We start from the raw sequence: 27,201 nt of genomic DNA, 5'->3' as shown, positions 1-27,201 counted from the left end.
AGGTCCTCCTCCCCTGCCGGGGCTGGATTTTTTTTTGTTAAAAAGAAGGATGGTTCTTTGAGACCTTGTATTGATTATCGAGGCTTAAATAAGATAACCATTAAAAATGCCTACCCGATTCCCTTGATCACCGAACTCTTCGATCGTTTGAAGGGCTCTACAATTTTCACCAAGTTAGACCTCAGAGGGGCATATAACTTGGTGAGAATCCAGCAGGGACATGAGTGGATGACGGCATTCAATACTCGCTATGGTCACTATGAATATACGGTTATGCCTTTTGGGTTATGCAATGCACCAGCGGTATTCCAAGATCTGATAAATGAGGTTCTTAGGGAATTTCAGCAAGAGTGCGTCATTGTATACCTAGATGATATACTTATACATTCTAGTGAGATTGAGACTCATCACAAGCAAGTCAGGAGGGTTTTGCACAAGCTTCTTCAGCATGGTTTGTACTGCAAGTTGGAGAAATGTAGCTTTGATCAAACCCAGGTAACCTTTCTCGGCTATGTGATCTCTGGGGAGGGATTTAAGATGGATCCGGATAAACTCCAGTCCATTCTAGAGTGGCCTTTACCCAAAGGTCTTAAAGCCGTACAGAGATTTATTGGTTTTTCTAATTATTATAGGCGCTTTATTAAGGGCTATTCTTCAATTATCGCACCTATCACTAATATGACCAAACAGGGGGCTGATACTAAGAATTGGACTACTGAAGCTCTTCTTGCGTTCAAAACTCTCAAGGAGCTTTTCGCTTCCGCTCCAATTTTAGTTCACCCCGACACTTCCCTGCCTTTTCTGCTTGAGGTAGACGCATCAGAGACTGGTTTAGGTGCTGTCCTATCTCAAAGGTTGGGTGTTGATAAACCATTACATCCATGTGGATTTTTCTCTAAAAAATTGTCCGGTACTGAGAGCAGATATGACATTGGTGACAGAGAATTACTAGCGGTTATCAAAGCTTTGAAAGAGTGGAGACATTTATTGGAAGGTACTTTACATCCTGTTACCATTCTAACAGACCACAAAAATTTGTCTTATATCGGAGAGGCCAAGCGTTTGTCCTCCAGGCAGGCTCGTTGGTCGTTGTTTCTTACCCATTTCAATTACGTTCTGACTTACAGACCTGGCTCAAAGAATTCTAAAGCCGATGCGCTATCTCGCCAATTTGAGCCTTCTGCTTCAGTTGAACCACTTGTGTCCTCCATTGTACCCAAATGCAATATTATTGCTAATACCAGTCTTAAAATTCATTCTCCGCTACTTGACCAGATCTTGAAGTCACAACATCTAGCTCCCGGAAACACTCCTGAGGGAAGAAACTTTGTTCCTCCTGAACTTCAACTGGAGCTCTTACAATGTTTTCACGAAAGTAAGATAGCTGGCCATCCTGGTATTCGCAAGACATACTCTCTGATATCCAAGGATTTCTGGTGGCCTTCACTTTGAAAAGATGTTGAGGAGTTCGTCGCAGCTTGTGAGACTTGTGCCAAGACTAAACTACCTCATGCTTCTCCATGTGGCCTGTTACACCCCTTGGACGTTCCTGAGAAACCTTGGTCCTGTTTGTCCATAGACTTTATCGTTGATTTACCTGCTTCCAAGAGACAGACTGTTATTCTCACGGTGGTGGATAGATTTACTAAGATGGCTCATTTCGTACCATTACCTAAACTTCCGACTTCTCCTGAATTGGCGGAGATTTTTGCGAGAGAGGTTTTTCGCCTACATGGGATTCCTTCGGAGATTGTTTCTGATAGAGGTTCTCAATTTGTCTCACGTTTCTGGAGATCCTTTTGTTCTCAAATGGGTATCAAATTGAACTTCTCCTCTGCCTATCACCCTCAGTCTAACGGAGCTGCTGAACGTACTAATCAAAAGATCGAACAGTATCTGCGTTGCTTTGTTTCCGAACACCAGGACGATTGGGTCGGTCTGATTCCTTGGGCGGAGTTCGCACACAATAACCTTGTTTGTGATTCAACTCGCTCTAGCCCTTTCTTCATGAACTATGGCTTTCATCCCTCGATTTTTCCTTCGGTTTCCTCTTCTCAGGGGATACCGTCGGTTGATGATCATGTCGCCAACCTGAAGAGTTTATGGGATCAGACTCGGCAAATTCTGTTACATAGTTCTTCGTTGTTCAAGAAACACGCTGACAAGCATAGAAGAGCGGCTCCTGTTTTTGTTCCTGGGGATAGGGTATGGTTGAGTACTAAGAATATTCGCCTAAAAGTTCCATCTATGAAATTTGCTCCTCGCTACATAGGTCCTTACAGGATTCTCACTCGTATCAACCCGGTTGCGTATCGCCTTGCTCTGCCACCTGCCTTACGCATTCCTAACTCTTTTCATGTCTCCTCTTATTTGCAACAAATTCTCCTCTAAGGTTTCCTCGCCTCGTCCTGTTCAGGTGGAGGGTCGGGAGGAGTACGAGGTCAGCTCCATCATTGATTCCAGAATTTCAAGGGGAAAATTGCAATATCTGGTCAACTGGAGGGGATATGGTCCTGAGGAGAGGAGTTGGGTACCTCAGGAGGACGTTCATGCTTCTCGCCTTCGCAGAGCATTTCACCTCCGCTTCCCTTCTCGCCCCGGTTCCTTCCGCCCGGTGGGCGTATCTGAGAGGGGGGGTACTGTCAGGGTACCTGAGGCCTCTACCTCTAAGGGAGGTAGAGATTTGGTGGTTTGCCCGTCCAGGCGAGCTGTTTCCTTCGTTCCTCGCGGTTCATCCAGTCACTTAAACACCGGCCGCGAGGAATCCACGTCCTTTTCTAGCGGGACGCTCAATACGTGACGTCATGACGCTATCACGAGCGACCTGTCACTCAAGTGTCCGATATCCAATCGGTACTTGTCAGAGGCGTGATTACCATCCAGAGCCAGGGTATTTAAGCTTACTTCTCACTTCAGCTCATTGCCCTGTCGTGGTTCTAGCTTGTCTAGTCACTCAGTGCTCTGGTATTCTAGTTTGCTCTATTTGGTTTTGACTCGGCTTGTTGTACTACCCTGCTTCTCTGTTCTCCCTTGACCCGGCTTGTCTCTCGCTTATCTGTCTTCCCGTTCCCTCGACCTCGGCTTGTCTCTGACTATTCTCTATTACTCTCGGTACGTTAGTCCGGCCATTCTAAGGCCCGGTATACGTATCTTTCCACTCTTTGTACTCTGCGTGTTGGATCCCTGTCCCGATCCTGACACTCTCTCAGTGTGTTTCGCTTATATAGCAGTTTGCCGGTACAGATTTAATCCCGGCAACTTTGTAACAGAAACAGATTCTACTAAAATAAGTTAACTTTCATATAACCAAATGGTCAGAATGTATCAAAACATAATAACTCATAGATATTGTCACTTTTTAAAACGGCATATAACATTATTGCAATTTGTTGACTTACGTTACCATAGTAACGCCCGCCTAGGCAGATTTTAAATGCAACTGCCGTTTTGTCTTCTTAGGCAAAAATGAAAACAAAATATACAGACAAAGAAAAACTTAAAAATAAATAAAAGTTGCAGGAATAGTTACTATGTACCATAATGGTTAAAGAGTAGCAAAATATCATAGATCGAAAATGCTACTATTAATTTATGATCGGAGCATTAAATTGCTGTTATTTATTCACTACCGTTACCATACTAGCGTCTAAGTGGGTTTAAATGTAACTTGAGTTCTCATTCTATTAGATAACGGACAGAAAATAAGTCAAATCTAAGTAGAATTAAAGTTACATCAAACGATGCATATTTCTAAATAACCCGATATTGAAAGTGTTGGTTTTAGTATTAATCTGCAAATTGTATTGTTGTTCTTTATTTACTTTCTTTGCTATAGTAACGTCTGCCTCAGCAGGTTTAAATGTACCTGCTACTTTAATCTTGTCAGGTAAAAAATAAAAAAATGGCAGAAAAAAGCACTGTAAAAAGTGATTATATTAAAATAAGGATTCCTCATTTATGCTACTTTATTATTTTGAATAAAAAATTTTCTATAATATACCTTAAATATATATAAGTGATGTATAAAATTCTGGTAATCTAAACCTCCTTATGTTCGTATTTATACTGACACTATTGGGTATCAATTAATTTCAGATCCTGAACTTCTAGATTACAGATTATATTGGCAATACATAGCAATACATAGCAATACATAAGAATAAACCGCATATTAATTTAATAAAGGGAAAAAAAAAAAAAAAGGAAAAAGAGGAAAAACTTTGAACTTTGAAGAGGAAATTCATCCCAAAAAGTGACATAGCTCAAACTCAGCATTTAATCCCTTGGGCTGCAACGTATCTAATTGATATATCCATTTCATCTCGGTTATGCCCAGTTGCTTGGTGTGATCTCCTCCTCTCCAGTTGGTAAAACTAGCAACAGGGTTAGATCCAGTCGCTTCCTGTAGAGAATAATGGGAGCACACGTTTTTTATTAGTGGCAGCTAGTAACTTCCTGTTGCCACTTGTGATATTGGCAGACATTACAAAACCTGAAACCATAATACAAATAATGTAAGAACATAACTATAGATTGCAAATGAGTGGAACAGTAATACATAAAAAATAAAAAAGCATTGTATATTATCCATTGTATATTACTACTTATTTTTATTATTAGTATCGTTATTACTATTAATTTTATTTCAAATAGAATTCCGTCCATTCCAAGTGTGCATTTTTGTGATTGTTTGAATATTTTAATATGAGCGTACACAATTGTAGCTTGTACCCCAGCAACATTAATTTATTTAGGGTAATTGTTTTTCCACAAATAGGAGTGCTGGACGAGTTTTTGTATTTTCTGTGGCGAGTTTAGTAGGATTAAGATCCATCCATTGACCTTATATTAAATAGGTGGCTGTTTATTCCCTTCTCCTCATGTTTAGAAAACATCATATAGTTTCAGGAATTAAATCATTAACGTTAACAAAACCACAGCTTCTGAATGACATTTCCTATGGTGGCATTTGTCCAAATAACAAAAGTATATATTTTTTAATATGGATAAATTGCAATTATGATGCTTCAGATATACGATACCAGCAGAGAGATTGTATTGGTCTGTAGTGTTTCTTCTGATGCAGTAAGTTGTGGAGTGGGAAACGTCATGAAAAAAGGCAAAACTTGTGAATTTGAAATTGTCATAGTACCTGCTCCTGTTGCATGTCCTTGAATTGCATGTTGTCAGGTCGTGCGTCATTCTTACATTAAATCTGACACCATATTCTACCATCTGATGTCCTCTTGTGATTCTGGTAATTTCAAACTGACCAATACCATTGTGTTGTTAAGGGGCCTCTCTATCTGCACATTCTAGCACAGTAGTAATAATGCTAGCCTATGAGGTTCTTTCACTCCATATATATGTCCTCTTCATGCTCTCTTTCTGTGGCTCAGTTATTTTGACGATGCTGTGACGATTCCTTGCAGTGATGGTGTAATATTATGCATTTATTGGGGAACACACTTGTTTAAACAGTAAATGAAATTACTTGACTTTAGCACTCTTGGCATGGGCTCTGACCATACACAATGGAGTTAACGTGGTTAGAAACAACTTAGACAGTATCAACAGAATAATGATGACAAACAGTATTCTATTCAGTACTTACACTACATGACTTGCCTTGATGCAGACACAGTTAGTTAGAATTTCCTTATATAGCTTAGTTTGGCTTGACAAAAAATAAATGTTAAGTTAGAGGTGTCAGGAGACCTATTTATTATTCAGGGATATTGATAACATTGATAATTGACTGTAAATTTTTAGTATGTGGGATAATAGTTTCATGATCCAAAAATATATTTGAATGCTAAATGATATTTGGAGTGATTGAATATAGAAACAAGGCAAGTATGATGTTCACTGTGAGTTGAGAATTTGGGAACAAAGTCCATATAAATGAGGCAACAGTTAAAAAGTCCAAAAGCATGGACATGACTTATAAGCTGGGGTCTGCTACTGGTGTTGTAAAAAGGCACAAAGATATTTTTGCAAGAGTAGCCAGGTACCGTTGACTGAGGTTGGAAGCATGAGAGCCAGGAGCCAACAATGGAGGGCAAGGATAGTCAGGAACGTAAACTGAGTTCTAAAACCAATGATGACTTGAGTAACTGGACAAGTTTTTTGGGGGTCCACAGGAACTGAGGCTACAAAGAAATTAGGCTACACATGTCAAAGCAAGCCAGGGAACTCCGTTATTGAGCAATTAGTTAAGGCACAAGCATGGTTTAAATTGGCAATTAGTGATTATATTAATCTAAGACAATTAAGAATTCAATCATAACATGATTGAGCAAGGGATATCTGGTTAAATCAGCCCTTATATTCGTCACTCTGACAGACATAGAGAGATTGGAGAATCTGAAACTAATTATTTTCTAATGATATCACCAATCTAGGAATTGTTGTTCAGTATAGGTTCTCAGTAAAGTAATTTTCACCTGTATATCCATGTCATCTTTGGCAGTTTGAAAATGGTTTTCCAAAAAGTAATTTCTTTCAGGATAGATTGAATAACTCCATTGGTGAAATTCCATCATCATTATCATCATCATCATCATTATCATCACTGAAAGCAAAATATATGAGAGTGTTTTGCTTAAGGAACTCACCAAGAAATAAAACCAAAAAAATGTATAGCCAATCAAACATACTAGAGGATAGAAGCACTATCTTTATTTTTTTTATGCCTCAAGAATGATATATATTCCATATTTTACTGTTAATGGTAGCCACATTAGTTTTTTTATTTGCATCTGATTCCATCTAAAAGAGAGAGGATATAAAAAGAATAAACTTTTAGCTAACAGTAAGTGATGTTTCTCACTTGATTTCTTTATAGAAAGGTGAAACATGATAGATGCAAGTCTTTTTCAGTCTATATAGCTATGTAACTATGTAACACTGAACAGGGGGTCATGTTCAGTCTTATATAAATATATATATATTATATAGTAAAAATAGAAATCCAGCGCACTCACTTATCAACTAAACAGCTACTTTGATGCTGACAGATTTGACTAGTTTTATTAAAAACAACTAATCTAGGCAAAAAATAATGGGGGTTTAGTTACACTATATGATCATACATTGCATAAGCCTGCCACAAACGTCAATATACCCCATCTTTGGCAGGTCCTACTCTCACTGCCGACTGTCTACTAAATGAGCTACTCACTTGGGGAAATCCTTCCATCTCGAGTTCTCTGCAGTACAAGGCTTAAATAGGGTCCTGAGATGAGACACCTGTGACAGGGGGGGGTGCAAAACCAAGGAGCTGGCTATATATATATATATATATATATATATATAAAAAAGAAAAAATGCCTTGCACTCCAACTCACATCAATACGGACCCGGTGCTTGATTGCACAGAATAGATACAAGCGAAGAAAAATCAGCACTCCCAGGATTTATCCAAAGTGAAATGTTATTTCTTTATTCCAGTAGTCAACGTTTCAGTTCCTCTGGGGAACTTTCATCAGGACAGAATACCTCTTCTGTCCTGATGAAAGTTCCCCAGAGGAACTGAAACGTTGACTACTGGAATAAAGAAATAACATTTCACTTTGGATAAATCCTGGGAGTGCTGATTTTTCTTCGCTTGTATATATATATATATATATATATATATATATATCCAAATTATCTAGTTTTTCTGAACTGATATATGAACTGATATACGGTATGTTCTTTTTCCACTAAAATATATACCTATCCTAATACACTATCGATCTTTTACTTTAGAAATACTTATACATAAATGAGAGGTACTCAATTCTGTGCAAATACTATATATATATATATATATATATATATATATATAGAGAGAGAGAGAGAGAGAGTATTTTATTAGTTTTATGTTTCTGGTGGTCTAAGATACGTTATATTTAAGTAGTAATCACAAATATTGTAAACCTTCCATTTTATGTTTTATTAAAATGTTGTTTTTTTGAGTGAAGTAAAATAATTAAACAATTTCCCAAAGGACTTCATGAAACGGATGTAGTTTGGAGACTAATGAATTTTAAACCAACCACTGAGCTCATTACTGTTGATAATCACTGCACAGCAATGCAAAAACGTGTAATTTATTAACCATTCCAATATACATGCTAAGAAGGTTTATATGATTTAAATATCTGTAGGCATTTATTTGCATCTAGTAAATATACACAATCTTAGAAAACTATTCTATTTTCTAGTAGAATAGTTTCCTAACATAACTTTTATGTCATACAACCCAGGTAATGTTAAAAATTAATATCTCTATGAATAGTATAAACTATTCTGCATTGTTATCTTTAGGAATACCAAGTGAGCAGAATACTATTAGCATTAATGTGACATTTTAAACATTTCCAACTGTATTTTAAAGCTAATTTTGGTTATACTGATATTACATTATTAAAGGGTCACTCAATACCCATAATGTACTTCAGCTTGCTAAAGTACTTTGTGTGTCTGGTGTCTGTCATTTTTTGACAATTTTTAAAAGTGCAACTTTCAATAGAAACCCGTCCCTGGCTGTCTGAATGATAGCCAGTAAGTTTTTCTTCTACAGAGGTAACAGAAGCAGCAGGCATGCTGGAGTGAGACTTAACGAGCTGCACAGCAGCTTATTGAAACATTTTGGAAGGCAATAATCATGTGCGCATGCATGCTTGCATCTCCAGCACAGAGGTTTCTTAGTATATTACTCTACAGAGGTTGAAAACCTTCGGCACTCCAGATGTTGTGGACTATATCTCCCGTGTTGCTTTGCCAGCATTATGGCTGTGAGAGCATTAAGAGAGACTTAGCTCACAACATCTGGAGTGCCGAAGTTTTCCTTCCCTATAGAGACTGAAAGCCTGTGACGTGGAACAAGAGGAGGGCTTGTAAAGGCTGCAAAAAGCAGGTCTGCAGATTTTGAATGCTGTTTTTAATATACCCCTAAAAACAACAGGCAGGAGAAAATAAACGAATGGTTTCTTTTTTACTAAATAGTTAAAAAAAAAGTAGGACAATGTCTTTGCTATTGTACATTAAATATTGAGATTATTTTACAAATATACTAGGGAAATAAAGCTCTCATATGTGTTATAATCACACAGGTTGCCTCACCTTCTATGGAAGTGTTAAGGTAAAATTAGTTATTTGTTTTCAGTTTTGTTATTAACCAGAGGGTGATGAGAACCAACCCATGAAGTAGCAAACTGTTTTATTGCACTTTTCCATGTATTACAGCAAGCATGTCAAACTCAAAGGCTAAGACGGGCCAAATAAACAAGGTTTAAGTTTATGTGGGCCGCAAAAACAAAACAAAAAAAAAAAAACTTGTTTTCATAGAAATACAGGTTTATTTGGAACAGTACAATATAAAAAAAAAGTCGTCTCACTGACACTGGACGTCCTCATGATCATAGGGCTTCAAAGTAAACAAAAGAGCAAATTTATTAGAAGGAGAAATACATTTGCATATAACCAATGTTTCAGTCCAACTACCATGACATATTAAGAAACTTTTAGGGTGTGAACAATAGCATGTTCTCCCTCTTGTATTTTTAATGAGAGCCCCCACCTGCTGGGGCTGGGGTAGACACAAGGCACCTGTGGCAATCAGAATTAGAGTCTACTACCACCACGCAGGGGGATATTATGGCCCCTCTACTATTAATATTAGATCCCTTATCAGGCCCCCATGGATGGAGTAGGGGGCTTGGGGAAACATTGGGTACCCCCTGGTTTATTAATTAGAGTCCCTATCTCCTGACTGTGGGTAGGGCCTATGGGACACCAAATTGCCCGATTCATTTTAAATATAGCCTCCACTTGTTGGTCATGTGTGGTTGCATTATGCCCACCTACACTATTCTTTAATTGATAGCCCTAAATGGAGGTACAGAGGGGGGACAGTGTCAAACCCTAATTTCTTAAACTGAAGTTCCAGCCTGATGCATCAAAATATCTGCACAAAATATGAAGTGGACCCACCTAAGTTGATATGGGAGGTGCCACAGAGGTTAGTTGAGAATGGCAGAGCGAACATCCTGTGGGATTTTTAGATTCAGACAAGCAAGGATGGAAAGGGGATGAATGAGGAAATACCCAGATACCATAACATGTGAAAGAACATGAGAAGTTAGTTGTGACAAGAATACTCGGGCTGTAACCCCAAGCTGGGAGGAATACTTCAAATAATTACAGGCATGAAATCAGACATCTCTATCCGGAAAAGTGTAGATCTGGAAAAGCTAATATATAAACACAACATATTTTATACACTGAAGGTCATTAATAAATATGGACATTGAAAGAAAGTTCAAAATTGAACCTTGTTTTTTTTTTGTAGTTTTGGTCTTTAAACTTCTTAGCAGATTGCTCTCTAATACTTGTCGGATTGCCATAAGGATACCAAAAAATAATTATCTACTAAACAACTCCCTAATTTGGTACTTTTAAATATGGTAAACCCTCAAGTGTACTAATTTAGGGATTAAGTGTACCAATTTAGGCAGCTGCGGCCCACATTGGAAATTCATATGTTCAAATGGCCAGATTTTGCCCAAACACTAATAAACAGATGAAGATATGGTTCAGACTAAATTAAAAAAAAATATCCGAATGTATCCAAATGAAATGAAAATTTAACCCAAGTCTAATCAGCATTACAGACTATAAAAAATACTGACTGAAAATATTGCAAAATAATTTATAACATTTCAAAACTTTTTATAAGATTTCTGTAAAGATGAGCAAATAAATTTAAAAAAATAATTTGTCTAAATGTACATGAGTTTCATTTGAAGCAATATTTAATTCTGTCACATATAGCAGATATGACAAAATATATTGAAAAATAGTCCTTTCTTTGGAGTGTATTTGAATAATGTGATGGCATTACTAGGAATTTTTTAAATATACCACCTGAATACATAAATGAAAGAAAAATAATACAATTAATGGCACTAAATCGACACTGAACATTCATTGCAACATACAAATAATTCATGTAGTATCAGCTTGGTCAAACTTTTCAATTTCTCCTTCACTCTCTATTACTACAAGGATATAGTCATGAACTTTGAGCTACAAAAGTTGCTGTCTATATTATGAGAGAAATAATTGGGTTGTCATTAACAGACCGTCAGGAGAGACGCTGAGAAACATAGTAGAATTCTTGCAGAGCAATTAGTTTCTAATATGCTGGAAAATATCACTGTTGCAGACTGCACATGTTGTTGAGAAGGATGGGGATAAAATAATACTTTCTCTTATTAACAGGGCAGGAGTATAGAAAATGACTATGATTGATAAATATTTTAATGTATTAATTCCTTTTTTTATATTTTTATATAAAACACATTTCAAGATTAAATATATTTCAAATACGGTAAAATTGCTTTCCCACATTCATATAACAAACATAATATGATATTGTTTTACAAAGTGTCATGTAAAGCTATTTTCAATTTGCTGGACCAAGTATATATGTATTAATATGACACAGCCATACCCATGCACATGTATCAGAAATTGATTTGATGTGTGATAAAGACTGAAATAGAACATTTTAAATTAAATCAAACAATAATAATGCAATTGTGAAATGCAAATGATAATGTTCACATTTGAAGAAAAAAATCAGGTTTGCAATTACTTTATGTAGGGCTGCTCGTCTATAACCTCTATAATGTTGCCAATTGAAAATGGTTATGTGGTTGACTAGAATTGGAACATTGCAAGAAATTGATTCATTTGTCAGGAAACTATATGTGTGTTATTTTTTTATTAAACATCCTATACTATTAGAATTACATTGATGTAAAGCAGAATATGGAAGTATTTTATTTTTATTTTAATAAAACTTTTCACGTATACACTTTCTCATTGTACCTTGATTAGAAGAGACAAATGACTTGACCAATCAATGGACCTTCAATCTGTCCTACACATAACCACTTTTCCTCTAATATTTCTACTGCTAGAGTAGATTCAGAAGAAATCTTCTTAGGAAACATATGTAAAGCTGTTGTCCTATCGTCCAGTTATCCTTAAGGTCCGTAGTTTTTGAAACCTGGAAATTGAAAGGAATATATCAAAGATGAGCACAGTTGACTTCTTTAGCTTATAACAGTATGGAATCTTATTGGGCAAGAAACCATGATATTAAATTCGAGACCCCATCGACTAAGAATATTTTGGACTTTTCAAAACTCCATCCTACAATAAAACCTATATTTCCTTGCTAGTAGATTTTAAAGATGACATTGCTGCTTTTGAGCCATGTGAATCATTTGCCATCTTCCAAAGTGTTTGAGTGATTCTTCGAATTAGAAGTTTTGATCACATGTGGTGTCTAGACATAACGTTATTTTGCCTTCCTTGACAACATAGAAAGTTAATGAAACTCTTAAGCGTCTCCTTTGCTGCAGCGCCCTCTGTGCCTTTGCTTTTGTTATATGCTGTACTGACAACTGAATTTATTTAAAGAACATATGCATCTTTACTTATTTTTGCTTAACTTCGACTCATTTACTGAACCTATGTTCATAAAGACTAATGGTGATGCCAAAAAATAGCTCAGTCATGGTGCTTGATAACCATTTAGTACTTTATAGTGAACAATATTTGATTTTGCCTTGTATTGGCTTCGTATTGATTTCTGTATTGGTTTAGCTTATATTTATTGAGTCTGTTAATTTCTGATTTCCCTTTTTGGCTTGCTTGTTATTGCAATACCCAATCAAAGGCCTTCTATCTTTTTTTACAACTTTCTTCCACTAGTTTAGCCATTCTATCCATAAAATATCCTGCATATACTTTATCTTTCTATTCTGCAGGCAGGTTGCATTTTAGATATGAAGTTACAGTCAGATTGTGAGGGATTTTTGGTGCCCATGGATTTGCATGCCCACTTTACATGAACAATTTCTCTTCTTGGGTGGCAGCTACTGATATTTCTTCACAAATGTCTTCACAAATTTTTGCTTCTCCAGAACAAATTTTTGGGCACCGACTTAGTCATTTAAGGAATACTTTTACTAGATATAATTTAGATGGTTGGATTTCAGACAATCTATCTGTGAAATGGGTCCTCCAAGCTGCTGATGTTTGATTAACTAGTTTATTTGTTTGTAGTTGTGGCGTAATATAATTTCTAATTAGTGGGGTAATAGCTGCTTGATCCAAGGAGACATCTGACTGCTATTTTGGGGTCAAGAAGGAATTTTTTCCTAGTTTGTGGCAAAATTGGAAGCGCTTCAGACTAGGTTTTTTGACTTCTTTTGGATCAACAGCAACAACATATGTGAGGAGGGCCGAACTTGATGGACGCAAGTCTCTTTTCAGCTATGTAACTATGTAAGATTTATAGCCAAGTATGGATAAATCTTTGTAAGAATTTTCATATTTATATTATTTTTAATAAGCATTTCAGGTTGCGTGAGAAAATATACAATTACATGGTGTAAGAATTCCTCAACTATTTTTTTCAACCTTCATTAGCACCTAGTCAAGAGTTTAACAGAGGTTGTAGTAGGTGCAGGTTATTCTTTTTAAAGACATTATGTGTGAGTTGCAACCATATGAGTTATGTAAATTTTAAATGATTAAAGTTTCAAGCAGTAAAATTGTGTTTATAGAATGTAATCTACAAAAATATAATTAACAACATGATTTTGGCAGGTGCAGTCTATTTTTAAATCTTCATGGCAATCCTTAATTTGCCTAAAACATCTGAATGACAATTTTATTCAGGCAAATCTCAAACGCATTGGTGCATCAATTTATTCAGAGCGAAAATATTGTGTGTTTTTAATTTTAATGTAAAACTATAATTAAAAAAACATATTTTAATGTGTTTTTACATTTTTCAATAAATGGGCAACAATATTTCTAACAGCATTTTCACATTAGCAAATAAGTATACCCTAATCAACACTCGTAAAATATTGCAAAATATAACTTTTTGTATGCTTTAAATTAAAGCATAAAGCTGTGATAATAAAATATAGATACAATAAAAAGAGTTCAACTGTTTTCAAGTAAACAATGCAATAATAATTCTATATGACTGACATGCATCTTCTCATATGAAGTTACATAAATGTTTATTTCTTTATTTAAAGGGAAAATTTCCCTTCTCTGGAATTAATATCATTGAATGAACTATTGAAATAACTTAGAACGTATGTTTCTTTTTTTTTATATATTTTTCTATTTTTCATGATATTATTTTCAAATTTGTGCTTAAGATTTCGAAAATCATATCATAATTCAATTCACACGATGCAAACCAAGGGCAAATAATGCAAATACAGAGAAAGAATAGAAACATTGTTTTATGTCTCCTCTTCTCTCTATGATTTCCCTATGCTAACTACCATATTTGAAGGACAGAACTCAAAGGAATACTTGGCAGGGAGCTAATGGTGATGACCAGTTTAAGAATGAAGAGGTGTGGAAAACTAATTTGTTTACACCTCACATATGTTAATTATAACAATCCGTAAACATAATATTTAAATCCTAATAAATGACAGTCTCCCATTAGTCACTGATGCATATGGATTAGTTCATTGTCACTTTATTTTCTTGTTTTGAATTTGAAATGTTTATAAAATGTGTTATCTCCTTGGCTGAGACCATTACTTATAGTATTGTGTAAGCTATATGATCACGTAGCTCGTTTTTTTTTCCACTTGAAGGTTTTATCGGTTTTTGTTTTTGTACTGTACAAAGAAAATACATTTAAAGGATCAGCGCACACACAAAAACAAAAATACAGTTTCACATTTTACAAATCTACTTTAAATTATCTATCTTAGCAAACAAATAAGGGGATTCAGTTCCACCATTTGGCCATATTGTGTCAAGCCCACCACTAAGTCACAGCACCCGATATCAGTGGGTCCTACACTTATTTTTACATGGGAAATTTACATGCTAACTTGCAATAATTATAGCTCAAACTGTTTCCAGAATCTCCTCAAATGTATGTTCTTCTGTGGTCACCTCCAAAGAGGCACCCATAGTTAATAGATGTGATGCTCAGCCAAATAGTAATCTAGTCTGGATATGTTCTTAACGGTAGCACCACTGCTTAGAAATGTATGCTCCCAATTCCCATTTTTTTCTGTCCAGACTTGAAATACAAACCAATGAAACAGGAGAGGACCCATGGATGGTGATCTAGTTTGATATGAGGAATCACTAACCCCTCATCTTCTTTGGATTTATCTCTCGAGACTCATCTGGCATATTTGGCTGATATAAAGAAGAGTTTAGACCTTTCTGGATTTTTTTAGAAGCTTATTGGTTACCCAGACACTTATCATTCGAAAAAGATGTCCGTTTGACTGATACAAAGGATTATAGACCTTTCTGGATTTTTGTTAGGAGCTTAATGGGCACCTGAACAGGTATCATTTGAAAAAGATATAGGATCTCATTTTTACTGCTGCGATCTTGCTTTCCCAGGATAGCTCTAACGTTCTCCATCTAAATAGGTCTGCTTGTATCCAAACAGAATAGACAAACTATGGTTACAAATATATAAAAAAGGCAATATAAAAAAAAATCCAATATAAAAAATAAGAAGAATAAGAAGTCCAATAAAAGTCCCAATAAAACTTGCCAGAAGATATAGCCTCAACTATGTCCAGAATGATTCTTCTAATTGTAAAGGTATAAAAAGTAAAATAAAACACAGGCTAGGTCCTACACGTTTCGTCTTACAAAAACCTTCCTCAGGGACCCAATTAAAGAACACATGCTGCTTTTGTCCTTATTGCAAGATTGTTTTTATATTTTCATTTGATTCATAACTGGGTCCCTGAGAAGGTCTTTTGTAAAATGAAAGGCGCAGGACCCCACCTGTGTTTTTTTTTACTTTTTATACCTTTACAATAAAGCAAATTATACTTTCAACAACTTCAAGTCCAAGCTTCCAATATGTGGTGACGACATCAAAAGTGGAGTCTTGGATATAATCCCCAACCATCTAAGGGGAGGCACCTTAAAGGACCACTCTAGTGCCAGGAAAACATACTTATTTTCCTGGCACTAGAGTGCCCTGAGGGTGCCCCCACCCTCAGGGACCCACTCCCGCCGGGCTCTGGGGGGAGGAAGGGGTTAAACTTACCTCTTTCTCCAGCGCCGGGCGGGGAGCTTTCCTCTGTAAATCCTCCTCCTCTCCTTCTTCCTTGCGACATCATCGGCTGAATGCGCATGCGCGGCAGGAGCCGCGCTCGCATTCAGCCGGTCGCATAGGAAAGCATTTACAATGCTTTCCTATGGACGCTTGCGTGCTCTCACTGTGATTTTCACAGTGAGAAGCACGCAAGCACCTCTAGCAGCTGTCAATGAGACAGCCACTAGAGGTTTTGGAGGCTGTTTATAGAAAAAAGGGTTAATCCTAGAGGGACCTGGCACCCAGACCACCTCATTAAGCTGAAGTGGTCTGGGTGCCTAGAGTGGTCCTTTAAGACAATCTCATACATTTCCATCTTGTGAGTGCAATTCAATCTGGTGCATTATTATTATACCTTTGCTGTATTACACTATTGTATTTTTTTTTCTTTGCACAATGTGCAGCACTGATGTTCAGTGTCCCCACGCTCTGCATTGAGGTGCAGAATGTTCCTCATAGAGATGCATTGAGGAACGGGGTGTTTTGCAGGGCATGCGCAATAGTCCCCCAATACTTTTGTATGGGAATGCATTGGATTGGCTGAGATCGTCAATTTTAATTATCTCAGCTAAGGAGATGGAGCATTCGCATTGCAAGCCACGGCGGACCCGCACGGCACTGGAAGAAAGATACGTTTCTTACTTTTGAAAGGGGGCAAGATGCCTGGGGACTTAAAATAGGGTTTTAACACTATAGTGTCAGGAATACATGTATGTGTTCCTGACACTATAGTGTTCCTTTAAGGCATGTTACCCCACCTATCTGCATACGAGAAATTCCATGAGTAGAGTTTTATTTAACTCTTGGAATGTATTTAGCAAATATTTAGGTCCTGGTAGTCTTTCTGAGGTTGATAATATTTAGCTCTATGTTCAAGTAATCTTTTATATGCGTTTTTTTCCTATAATTATTTTTTTTGCCATACTTGTATTGTGGTTTTCGGCTATTTAAAAATATGCCAAGGAGATTGAGATCAAGGATATTCATTTTCTCACTTTGATTGTCAATGTTTTTAATTTTTATATTTGTTTGATATTGAGAAAGAAAAGAGATGTTTACTTGAGAGATGTTTACTTGAGAGATGTTTACTTCATTCATCTGGCTCATTTCTTTAAGTGTTGTTTACATGCTCTGTATGGTTACTATGATATCTCTTCAATCGGTGGTTACTGGCAACATTTTAAAATGGTAGTAGACTAGCCTCTAGCCCAAAAATGTTATCCTTTCCCTTGACTTTTTGAACTCTATATATTTTACTCCATATACTCTATACACCTTACCCATGGATTCGATATGTTATTTTCAACCTCCCACAAACCTATACATACACATATTCAAGAAATAACATGTACTTTAAAGAGGTTCAACCACACCAACTAATGCTATTAGTCTATGACAGCCCCAGAACATTCTTTTAACAATATTAAATCTTGTAAAAAGCAAACTAAGAATGTCTAGAGTTCTATTGCAATTGCATATTATTTATAAATTGCCTCAAAATCTTTACATGAGTGGTTGCTCAGCCTCTCAGCTTCACACACATTTTGGTATGTTTTTTATTTGTTTTGTTTTAAGGGTTTTCTATTATCAATATGTAGTATTCTTGGTTTTTACTGCAAGTAATGTTGCATGCAACTCAGAGGCGGGTACAGCAGTGAAACAGCATGAATCATTATAAAGCACAATATAATGTCTGTTCTCTTTATAATAATTCATCAAAATTATAATTGTGTACACAGCAAGATGAGCACAAGATGTACCTCTTTATTGGTGATTAGTTTATGTATGAAAAATGTAGTTTGTTACACATTCTAGATACTTCTTCAGTGCTATATTAATTGTTTCTGTTGTAACTATAAATGATGATAATAGCATATATACAGATATGAATAAACTGGTAAAATATCAGGTATCCTACATAATTCATGTCCTGTGCATATATGTATATATATATATATATATATATATATATATATATATATATATATATATATATATATATATATATATATGTATATATATATGTATATATATGTATATATACTATGTTTGTTTTAACCTCAATATAAAAAATATGATTAACAAAATTGTATTTCTTCTGCAATACTGCTTATCAAGCAAATAATTATACTTTCTATTTTAACTTAGTGCTTTAAACCAGAGAAAGTGCTGCCGGTTGTTACAAGCAAAGTATACATTGGAGTGAAAAGGAAATTAAAACCACCAACAATGTATGTAAGATAACTTCTCATACCTATCTATCTTTCTCTCACACACTCTTGCTTACTCATTAACTCCAGTTCTGTTTATTTTTTAAACAAACACTCCAAGCACAATAACTGCTACAGTCTGCTGCAGTGGTTATGGTGCTTTGAATGCCTGGTGTTCTCAGATAGTAATTTGTCAATCCATTTTAGAATGGTTTGACAACTTATCTGGGCACTAGTGGCTGCAGCCCTGATTTATGCAAAGAGAAGAAGGTTAGCTTCACCGAGCTAAGCAGTGTAATACAGTGCTGCACTCATTAGCTGGGAGCATCAAGTGTATCCTCTCCGCTAATGAGCATGATACAGGAGAAGACTGGATACTGAGTGGGTACCTGGTAGACCCATGTAAGTTGTAAAATCATACTAAAATGGTTTGATACATACTCTGTAAATGCTCCAAAGCACTCCTGGCACCATAACCACCACAGCAGGCTGTAATGGATATGGTATTTGGAAAGCTCTTATACCATTACATAATGTAGTTGATAGAACAGTTTCTTCATTTTTAATTATGTCTTTGCATGTGAGCTTGTTATGTTGCCTTGATGTGTTCACACCAGGCAGCAACAACAATTTCTTGCATGCAAACATTTTCAACACAACAATTTAGTTTATTTCCTAAATAGTAAATGATGTTGAATTGACAAGGGATTTGAAGACTGTAGCTGTAAAACCTTTTTTTAATGTTGCTTATTAAGCATAAATTTGATATATCCTTGTCAACAAATCACAATCTGCTGAATAGTAAATAAATGGAGAGCTGTATCCTCTCAGCAGAGAAATATCCTCCACTGAAATCTAGTAATCAGCCCTTTCTCTGCTATGAGAATTCAGTCCAAAGGCTAAACTCTTAGAATTTTATTCATTTGAAAAAAAAAGTGAATACAAATATATGAACTGCCCAATCTGCCATGTAGCATAAAATTATGCTGATAAATATATCCATTTCCACTGTGCTCATAGTGTGAATACCAATGCAAGAGTCTTGTAACTGGATTTGCAGTGTAGATGACTTGCATGTGTGGGTAATTTTCAATTTAACAGTTGCTTTCATCATTTGCATTTAGATTTCCTATACAGAATTCAGAGGGACGGTCATGGGAGTTGTAGTTTATTTTTTATACTTCCAAAAATTAAATGTTCCAAAATATAATTCTGTGAGAAATATTTATAAGTATTTCTCACACTGCCTCTAGCAGATTTCTCTAAAGAAACGTAAATGTAATATTGTTAAAGTAAAATTTCCTGTATTTGTGTATGTAATATAAGTTTACAACAATGTGTTAAGTTGTTGGTGTTTTGTTTGTACTTTAGTTAATAATATTTACACGATTTCTGCTCTGGTTGTCTAGTAATGAATAGTATTAATGTCTCACATTCATTTCTGAAAACAGTTTAGTAATGTGTAGGTCATTTAATTTAATGACAGCTCAATAAACATTTAACATTTTTCTAACACATTGTTCTATTATAGCAGGGCCAGTAAAGCTTACCAGTCCATTTCTCCTAATTGTATTTCGTTCTAACATTATTTGATTTTTTATGTTTTTATTTATTTCTTACAGTTGGGGATTAACAATTTATTTCGAAAAACATCAATGGTAAGAATATATTTGAACAATTATGGATTTTAAATCCAGTGGAAGCACACAGTAAATATATATAGGTTTATTCACCAAATTAAATCTCAGATAAAATGTGAACTCTTTTCAACTTTTAAATATTTTCTAATCCACCTGTGAAAAAATATGTAAAACATTGCATAGTTTGGTACAGCCATATACATGTACATTCACAAACAAATATCATCATCATATAGAAGAATTACCAATTTATATAATATTTTCTAAAACCTAGAACCTTGCATGGAATAGATATTTACACTGCTGATGAACCCAATAAAACAGTTTTTTTTGTGTTTGTGCTACATTGTGTTTTTCATAAAATTTTCCAGATCTAACATAATTTCTATTATTTTTAACTTCTTTTTGTTTAAAGCAGAACTGTTACTTCTGAGTATTTTGCACAAACAGACAGCTGTGTATTGTGATCTTCTTGTATTCTTTAGTATTTATATATGTGCAATTTGTTTCATAATGAATCAAATTTTGTCTGAATTTGGCAATTAGGACATGTTATTTAATTTTTTTTATTATTCATTTTTTATATTTAAGCAGTTTAGTAGATTGCTCCCTAAATTGTTCTTTAATTAGGCTTTCTAACATAAGAATAGCAATTTATCTACTGAAAGGGGCTTTTTAAATTCTGATAATTTAGCAGTTTTGCAGATAATTCACAAAATTTGTAGCCTTATGTGCGGTTGTCATAAAAGATACCAAATTAAAGCACTATTTAACATATAGCTCCTAATTTAGTACTTGGAATACTAATGAGAATCCCATGTAAGTATAGCAAATTAGGGAGCTATTTTCAACAGAAATGAAAAATCTAAATTACAAAAAGGGCTTTTCTTAATTTTGATCTTTCAGAAGTTCGGTAGATAACTCCTAAAATTGGTACTTTGTAACGTTGTGACTGCCACCTTTATGTATTACCCATAGATAATGAGTGTTTGAATTTTGGAAATTAACAAATCAAACAAAAAACATTTTTTTCCCCATACATATCTCTAATATTATATTTTTTGTAATGTATGTTGAATGTATGGCTCTCCTAACGCAGCCAGATAATACTATTCAAATTAGTTTAACATGCACAGTTCTGTACACAAACAAATGCATGTGTCTAGTGTAGAAGCATCAGTATAGTTCAAGCTAAACACATAATTGTTGTGAAAGTAACAGGATTATTCTCTAAAGTAAATTTCAAATTTAAGGTAAAATAGCTGAGCTGAATATGTTCTGTAAGCAAGATATTCTTTTAGTCTGGCTCCTCTAGCATTAACCCCTTAAGGACACATGACATGTGTGGCATGTCATGATTCCCTTTTATTCCAGAAGTGTGGTCCTTAAGGGGTTAAATTTGAAATTCACTTTGAGTTCTTACTTAAAGGATACTACAGTCAACAAAATAACAAAACTGTAACTTCTAGTAGCCCTCCCACCCCCCCGCTGTTACACAGCCTGCATGAATTTTTTTTAAAAATTTTAATCTGATATTAACTTACTTTTAAAGTTGTTATCTCCAGGTCCATAAATGTAACTTTAATCACACACAGAAGGCTCGTGCAAGGTCTAGATCTAAGTGTAGGGGACAAAATCTAAATTAAATAGACTGTGCAATAATGGATGTATAAACATTAGACCTCATGCCACAGCGGGTGTTTAGGAACATTGTTACATGCAGGGCAACGTAAACAAGGGCAGCGTAAACAAGGGCTGCGTAAACAAAGTTATTTAACTCCTAAATGTAAGAGAATTGAAGACTGAAGGGATATGAGCTCTACAAGCTAAAGTTGTTTTAGTGACACTATTGTCCCTTTAAATAAGTAATCCTGTAGGCATCTAATACTTACCTATGCTTTACTACACACCCCGGTAAGCACTTCAGTAAAATAAAATGTGTCACTTTCAGAGAAGTTACAGTTCCAATAAGCTATAATTATATATTTTACTTGTTTCACATATGCTCTCTTTGTTTTATTTTTGGAAACCTTGTAAGCATTCTGAAAAAAGCCAGCGTTTTTTGAGCTATTATTTTATTACAGCACACTTTATAGTAAATTATATTGTATGTTAGTGTAGTCATCTCTTGATTTTGTCTCCTTAACTTGTTTTCACACTTACCTAAAGTACAGTGTTGCATATTATATAGCACTTCATAAATACCTATTATGACAAAAAGAGGGGCAAAAACAGAATGGAGACATGTTTAAAATACTCATGGAGTAAAGAATTCCGTGAGATATCTATGTATATTTATATCATACAAAATACACAATTGTTTCATTTATATAGATATATATTTTAATCTAAGCATGCCTTATGGCTAAAGATGGGGAATGTAGGGAGGCAGTGCCTTTAATAATGTCCTCAATTCAATTAAAGATGGAGCAATATGAAAAATAAGAGGACAAATAAAACAGTATATATAGTGTCGTATTTTCATTGCTGGTGATTTTAAATAAAAGAAAGGAAATGTACTTACAATATTCTGGAGCTTGAAATCAACTCAAGATATATGTGCTTTAAAGGTACAATCCTGTCTATGGTTGTACTGATTTTGGTCTCGCTCTTGGTCTTGTGTTAAAGGATATCCTTTGGCCAGTTAGCAGCATGTGATGGTCAGGATTTATAGAAGTATTCTCTTTCAGTATACTGTATTATAGCAGTAAGAGTTCACCAGCATATAATATGAAAATAAAACAGACAATAGTACTCTCTGTATAGCTAAAAGAGTAATAAAAAGATAAAAGGAGATATACTCACAAAAGGAGAGCAAAGTTAAGTTACGGTTAATCCTATAGAGCTTAGGTGGTGTCTTCCCTACCAAGGAAATCAAAGTAAATTCTTTAGAGATAAAAACATAAAGGTCCAAATTCAATAAAAATATAGTTTTATTTGAAACCAAAATAATAAAAACAATAATATAATATAAAACACCAATAAAACACTAACCTGAACATTACAAACACTTTGAGGTAACGTTGCACAGTGATACTGTTGCACATAGAAGCCTCATCAATAAACTACAATCTTTAAGTTTGGATTTCAATATTGTTGAATGGTTTGGGTAGTGCCTGAGTGAAAGGCAACAGAGGGTTATAGACAAGAGTATGAACAAGATCATGTTACCAGTGGGGTACCTCAGGCATCTGTATTTAGACTCATTCTCTTAAATATTTTTATTAGTGATATTGCAGAAGGTCTTGGTGATAAGATATGTTTTTCTGCTGATGATACAAAGATTTGCAACAGGGTTGATGTTCCAGGAGGGATAAGCCAAATGGCAAACAATTTAGGTAAACTAGAAATATGGTCAAAGCTGTAGCAACTGTGCATTTTGGCGTAAAAAAACAAGGGCAGAGTATAGAATATTTGATACAGTGCTATACAGTGATACCTCCACATCTAAGGAAAGGGATTTAGGGGTAATAATTTCATATGACTTAAAGGTAGGCAGACAATGTAATAGAGTAGCAGGAAGAGCTAGCAGAATGTTTGGTTGTATAGGGAGAGATATTAGCAGGAAGAAAGAGGGAAGTGCTCATGCCATTGTACAGAACACTGGTGAGACCTCGATTGGAGTATTGTATGCAGTACTGGAGACTGTATCTCCAGAAGGATATTGATACCTTAGAGAGAGTTCAGAGAAGGGCTACTAAACTGGTTCATGGAGAGCAAGATAAAACTTACGAGGGAAGGTTAAAAGATCTTAACATGTATAGGCTGGAGGAAAGATGAGACAGGGGGATATGGTAGAAACATTTAAATACATAAAGGGAATCAACACAGTAATGGAGGAAATACAAAAAATACTCTACCCTTAAACAAAAACAAGTAGTGGGTAAAGATGTAGTACTTAGCTTAGTACGCCAAAGAACATTTACAAGATGTAAATTCAAGAAGCGCCTCAAAGCCCAAATTAGGCTACCATAGTACGCTCTCCACACTGGATCAGAATAGATACTCAGCAGGCACAGGAAATTGGACTAAGTCAGGGATCAGGTAAAAATGATATATTTTAATAGGCACAACCTGCCTTGTATAAAAGTGCTAAGAAAAGAAAAGAGTATTATACAGAAATTAAACTTTTTTTTTTAATATTTTTAATTTCTATTTAATACACTTTGCTTTTATTAGCACTTTTATACAAGGCAGTTTGTGCCTAATAAGATGTATAATTTTTACGTGATCCTTGACTCCATCCAAGTTCCTGTGCCTGCTGAGTATCCATCCTGATCCAGTGTGGAAAGCGGACTACGGTAGCCTAATTTCGGCTTTGAGGCGCTTCTTGCATTCACATCTTGTGAGTGCAACCAGTTATTGCCGTGCTTCACTTTTATTACTGTACAGCACTATGTATTGTTTGCTTTTTTTGTTTTAGATTATAGCTGTATGCCAGTTTTTGTATATATTCCACAGTAATGGAGGAGACTATATTTTAAAAAATAAGTAAAGAAATACAGTCTTAAAATAGAAGGGCAAAGATTTAAAAATAACTTCAGGAAGTATTACTTTAAAGAGAGGGTAGTGGACACATGGAATAGCCTTTCAGCTATAGTGGTAGAGGTTAACACAGTAAGGGAGTTTAAAGGGACACTAGTCACAAGAACAACTACAGTTTATTGCATTTGTTCTGGTGACTATAATCAGTCCCTTCAAGATTTTTGATGTAAACACTGTATTTTCAGAGAAAATGCAATGTTTACATTACAGCCTAGTGATAACTCCAATGGCCACTCCTCAGAAAGCTGCTAGAGGTGCTTCATGGGGCAGTGCTGCACAGTAAGCAGCTTAGCCATTTAGTATCTCCACTATCTGCATGCAGACACTGAACTTTCCTTATAGAGATGCATTGATTCAATGCATCTCTATGAGGAGATGCTGACTGGCCAGGGCTGTGTTTGACTTGTGCTGTCTCTGCTCCTGATCTGCCTGTTTGACAGTCTCAGCCCATCCAATAGGGAAGCTAGGTTGTTGGCTCAGACCACCACTTATGATGATGTCAGCAGACAGTAGGCAGGTCAGATGTAGACAGGGGCAGAGCCAGCAGATGCAGACTTGAATACAAGTAAGATTGTACTATATTTAGGGAGGCAAGAGGGGGCAAGTGGGCTAGGTGGGCAAGTGGTTTTAACACTATATGGTCAGGAATACATATTTGTGTTCCTGACCCTACAGTGTTCCTTTAAGCATGCATTGGATAGACATAAGGCCAGGAACTAATGAACGTATTTAGAAAATTGGTCAGACTAGATGGGCCTAACTATTCTTATCTGCCGTCACATTCTATGTTTCTGTGTTTCTATGTTATGTTTTATAAACAGAAACAATTGTTTGTGTAATGTAATTTAATTGCATGCATTGTTGGAATTATATCGATTATATGTATAATTAAATCTGAGTTTAACAAAACCATGTTTTTTATGTTCATTTAAGGCATTTATGTTGTGATACAAAAGAAGCACAAATGGAATGGTGGTGGAGCTTTCTAAATGCACAGGTACAATAAGAAGCAAACACATGAAAAAATATTGACAAGAATAATTTACAATTAGATATGCAAAATATACATTATATGTACATAAATATCACACTAATTCTCTATACATAAATATAGGAGCAACATATTATAGATTCATATTAGTGACGGAGCACATTGTAATATTTATAGAATGTACTTATGTAGAAATAATGCACATCCAGTTTAGGTAGGATTACTTTCTTTTTACATGTATTCTGTCAAACAAGCAATATGCTGTGAGACAGAGAAGTACAATTGCAGTAGTTTCATAACTTGTTTTTGCCTGATTTTCATACTTTTAGTGAAATGTAAAACCATGTTGAAAAAATGCTTTTTGCTAAATTGCAGTAAAAATAGTAACTTACCACGCATTTTGCGTAGCCTATAGGCGTGCAACTATCCAAATAGAGCACTAAACATTTGTAATTTTAACCTGGTGTATCTGTGTTTTTAGAGTTATTCATTTATTTGTTTTTATTTTTTATGTAAAAAACAGATACAATTTGTATCTTGTAATACCTTTTTTATTGGACTAACAGAATTTTTTAATAACAAGCTTTAATAACAACCTTTCTCAAGTCTGAAGCATTTCTGAGCAAGACGACACATAGAATTCAAAGTTGAGTTGTGATACAGGGGTTAAAGCGACGTGAGTGTAGATAAGACACAGGTTTGTTAGAAAATAGACACCATCTTTGCAGAGGGTCATAAATATATCTTTCTGAAGAGCAGAGTGAGGGGGGAGAGAGGGAAAAGAAAAACAAACAAGCAGACAGTGCAGAGGATGGTGCACGTTATACATGCACACACATATAAATATGTATATGTGAACGCATAAACACATGTACATATACATAAACACATATACATACATGCACATGAACTCATATACAGAAATATAAATGCACAGTAATATATATATATAAGCATACATGCATACGAGTATGGGAAAGCATAGGTCTACACATAGGACTTTGTATATAGATAGAATAAACATATAGGAATGCATTTTAAAGTGTTGGTACATATGACAGAATAGTAAGATAATGCTGGGAGAGTGTTCATGTAAAGTGTTGGTAGTGGGACAGGAATCCCAAATCAATATTTAGTCCTCTATTCTTGCTGTTAAACCATTTAATCATTCTGGCTTCAAATGCTTTTCTTTCCTGGGTATTTCTAAAAACCCCTTTCAGTACTTTGATTTTTAGGTCCTTCAGTGAGTGGCCAGGCTGGGTAAAGTGGTGTCCCACAGGAGTTTTTATTTTTTGAAAGTTTTACATTCTATATTTTGTTTTTATTTAGCTCTATTAAGCACCTCTTTACTCTTTTAAAAAAAAAAAAAAAGAAAGAAAACAGTCAAGCATTCATTTTTGCTTTTATGTTCACTGATGGTTCAAAGGATTATTCCAACCAAAAAACAGTGTTCTCATAAAATACTGGTTTTGGTTGTAGTAACTCATTCTGCCCTCCCAGCCGACCTCTTTTCCTGTGCTGAGACCAAGTACAACCTCTTTGGCCAATGTTAATAACACTTGCTGGAGGGGGAGACATGTCAGGGAGGAAAGACTGATAGGAGAACATGGGAAGCAGAGGAGGTTGCTATGTTTA

General features: G+C 35.3%; 1 protein-coding gene across 1 annotated transcript in view; it reads left to right on the top strand.

Annotated features, from left to right (window-relative positions):
- Positions 1–27,201, top strand: part of ARAP2 (ArfGAP with RhoGAP domain, ankyrin repeat and PH domain 2) — a 348,358-nt gene that overhangs the window by 300,070 nt on the left and 21,087 nt on the right. The window contains exons 28-30 of the mRNA XM_063457861.1: positions 18,329–18,411; positions 20,013–20,048; positions 25,509–25,572. Coding sequence (XP_063313931.1) covers positions 18,329–18,411; positions 20,013–20,048; positions 25,509–25,572 — 183 coding nt within the window. The remainder of the gene's footprint in view (positions 1–18,328; positions 18,412–20,012; positions 20,049–25,508; positions 25,573–27,201) is intronic.

The sequence above is a fragment of the Pelobates fuscus genome, chromosome 6, assembly GCF_036172605.1.
Source record: "Pelobates fuscus isolate aPelFus1 chromosome 6, aPelFus1.pri, whole genome shotgun sequence".
Classification (NCBI taxonomy): domain Eukaryota; kingdom Metazoa; phylum Chordata; class Amphibia; order Anura; family Pelobatidae; genus Pelobates; species Pelobates fuscus.
The sequence above is the reverse complement of the archived record's forward strand: the minus strand, read 5'-3'. Positions and strand labels throughout refer to the sequence as shown.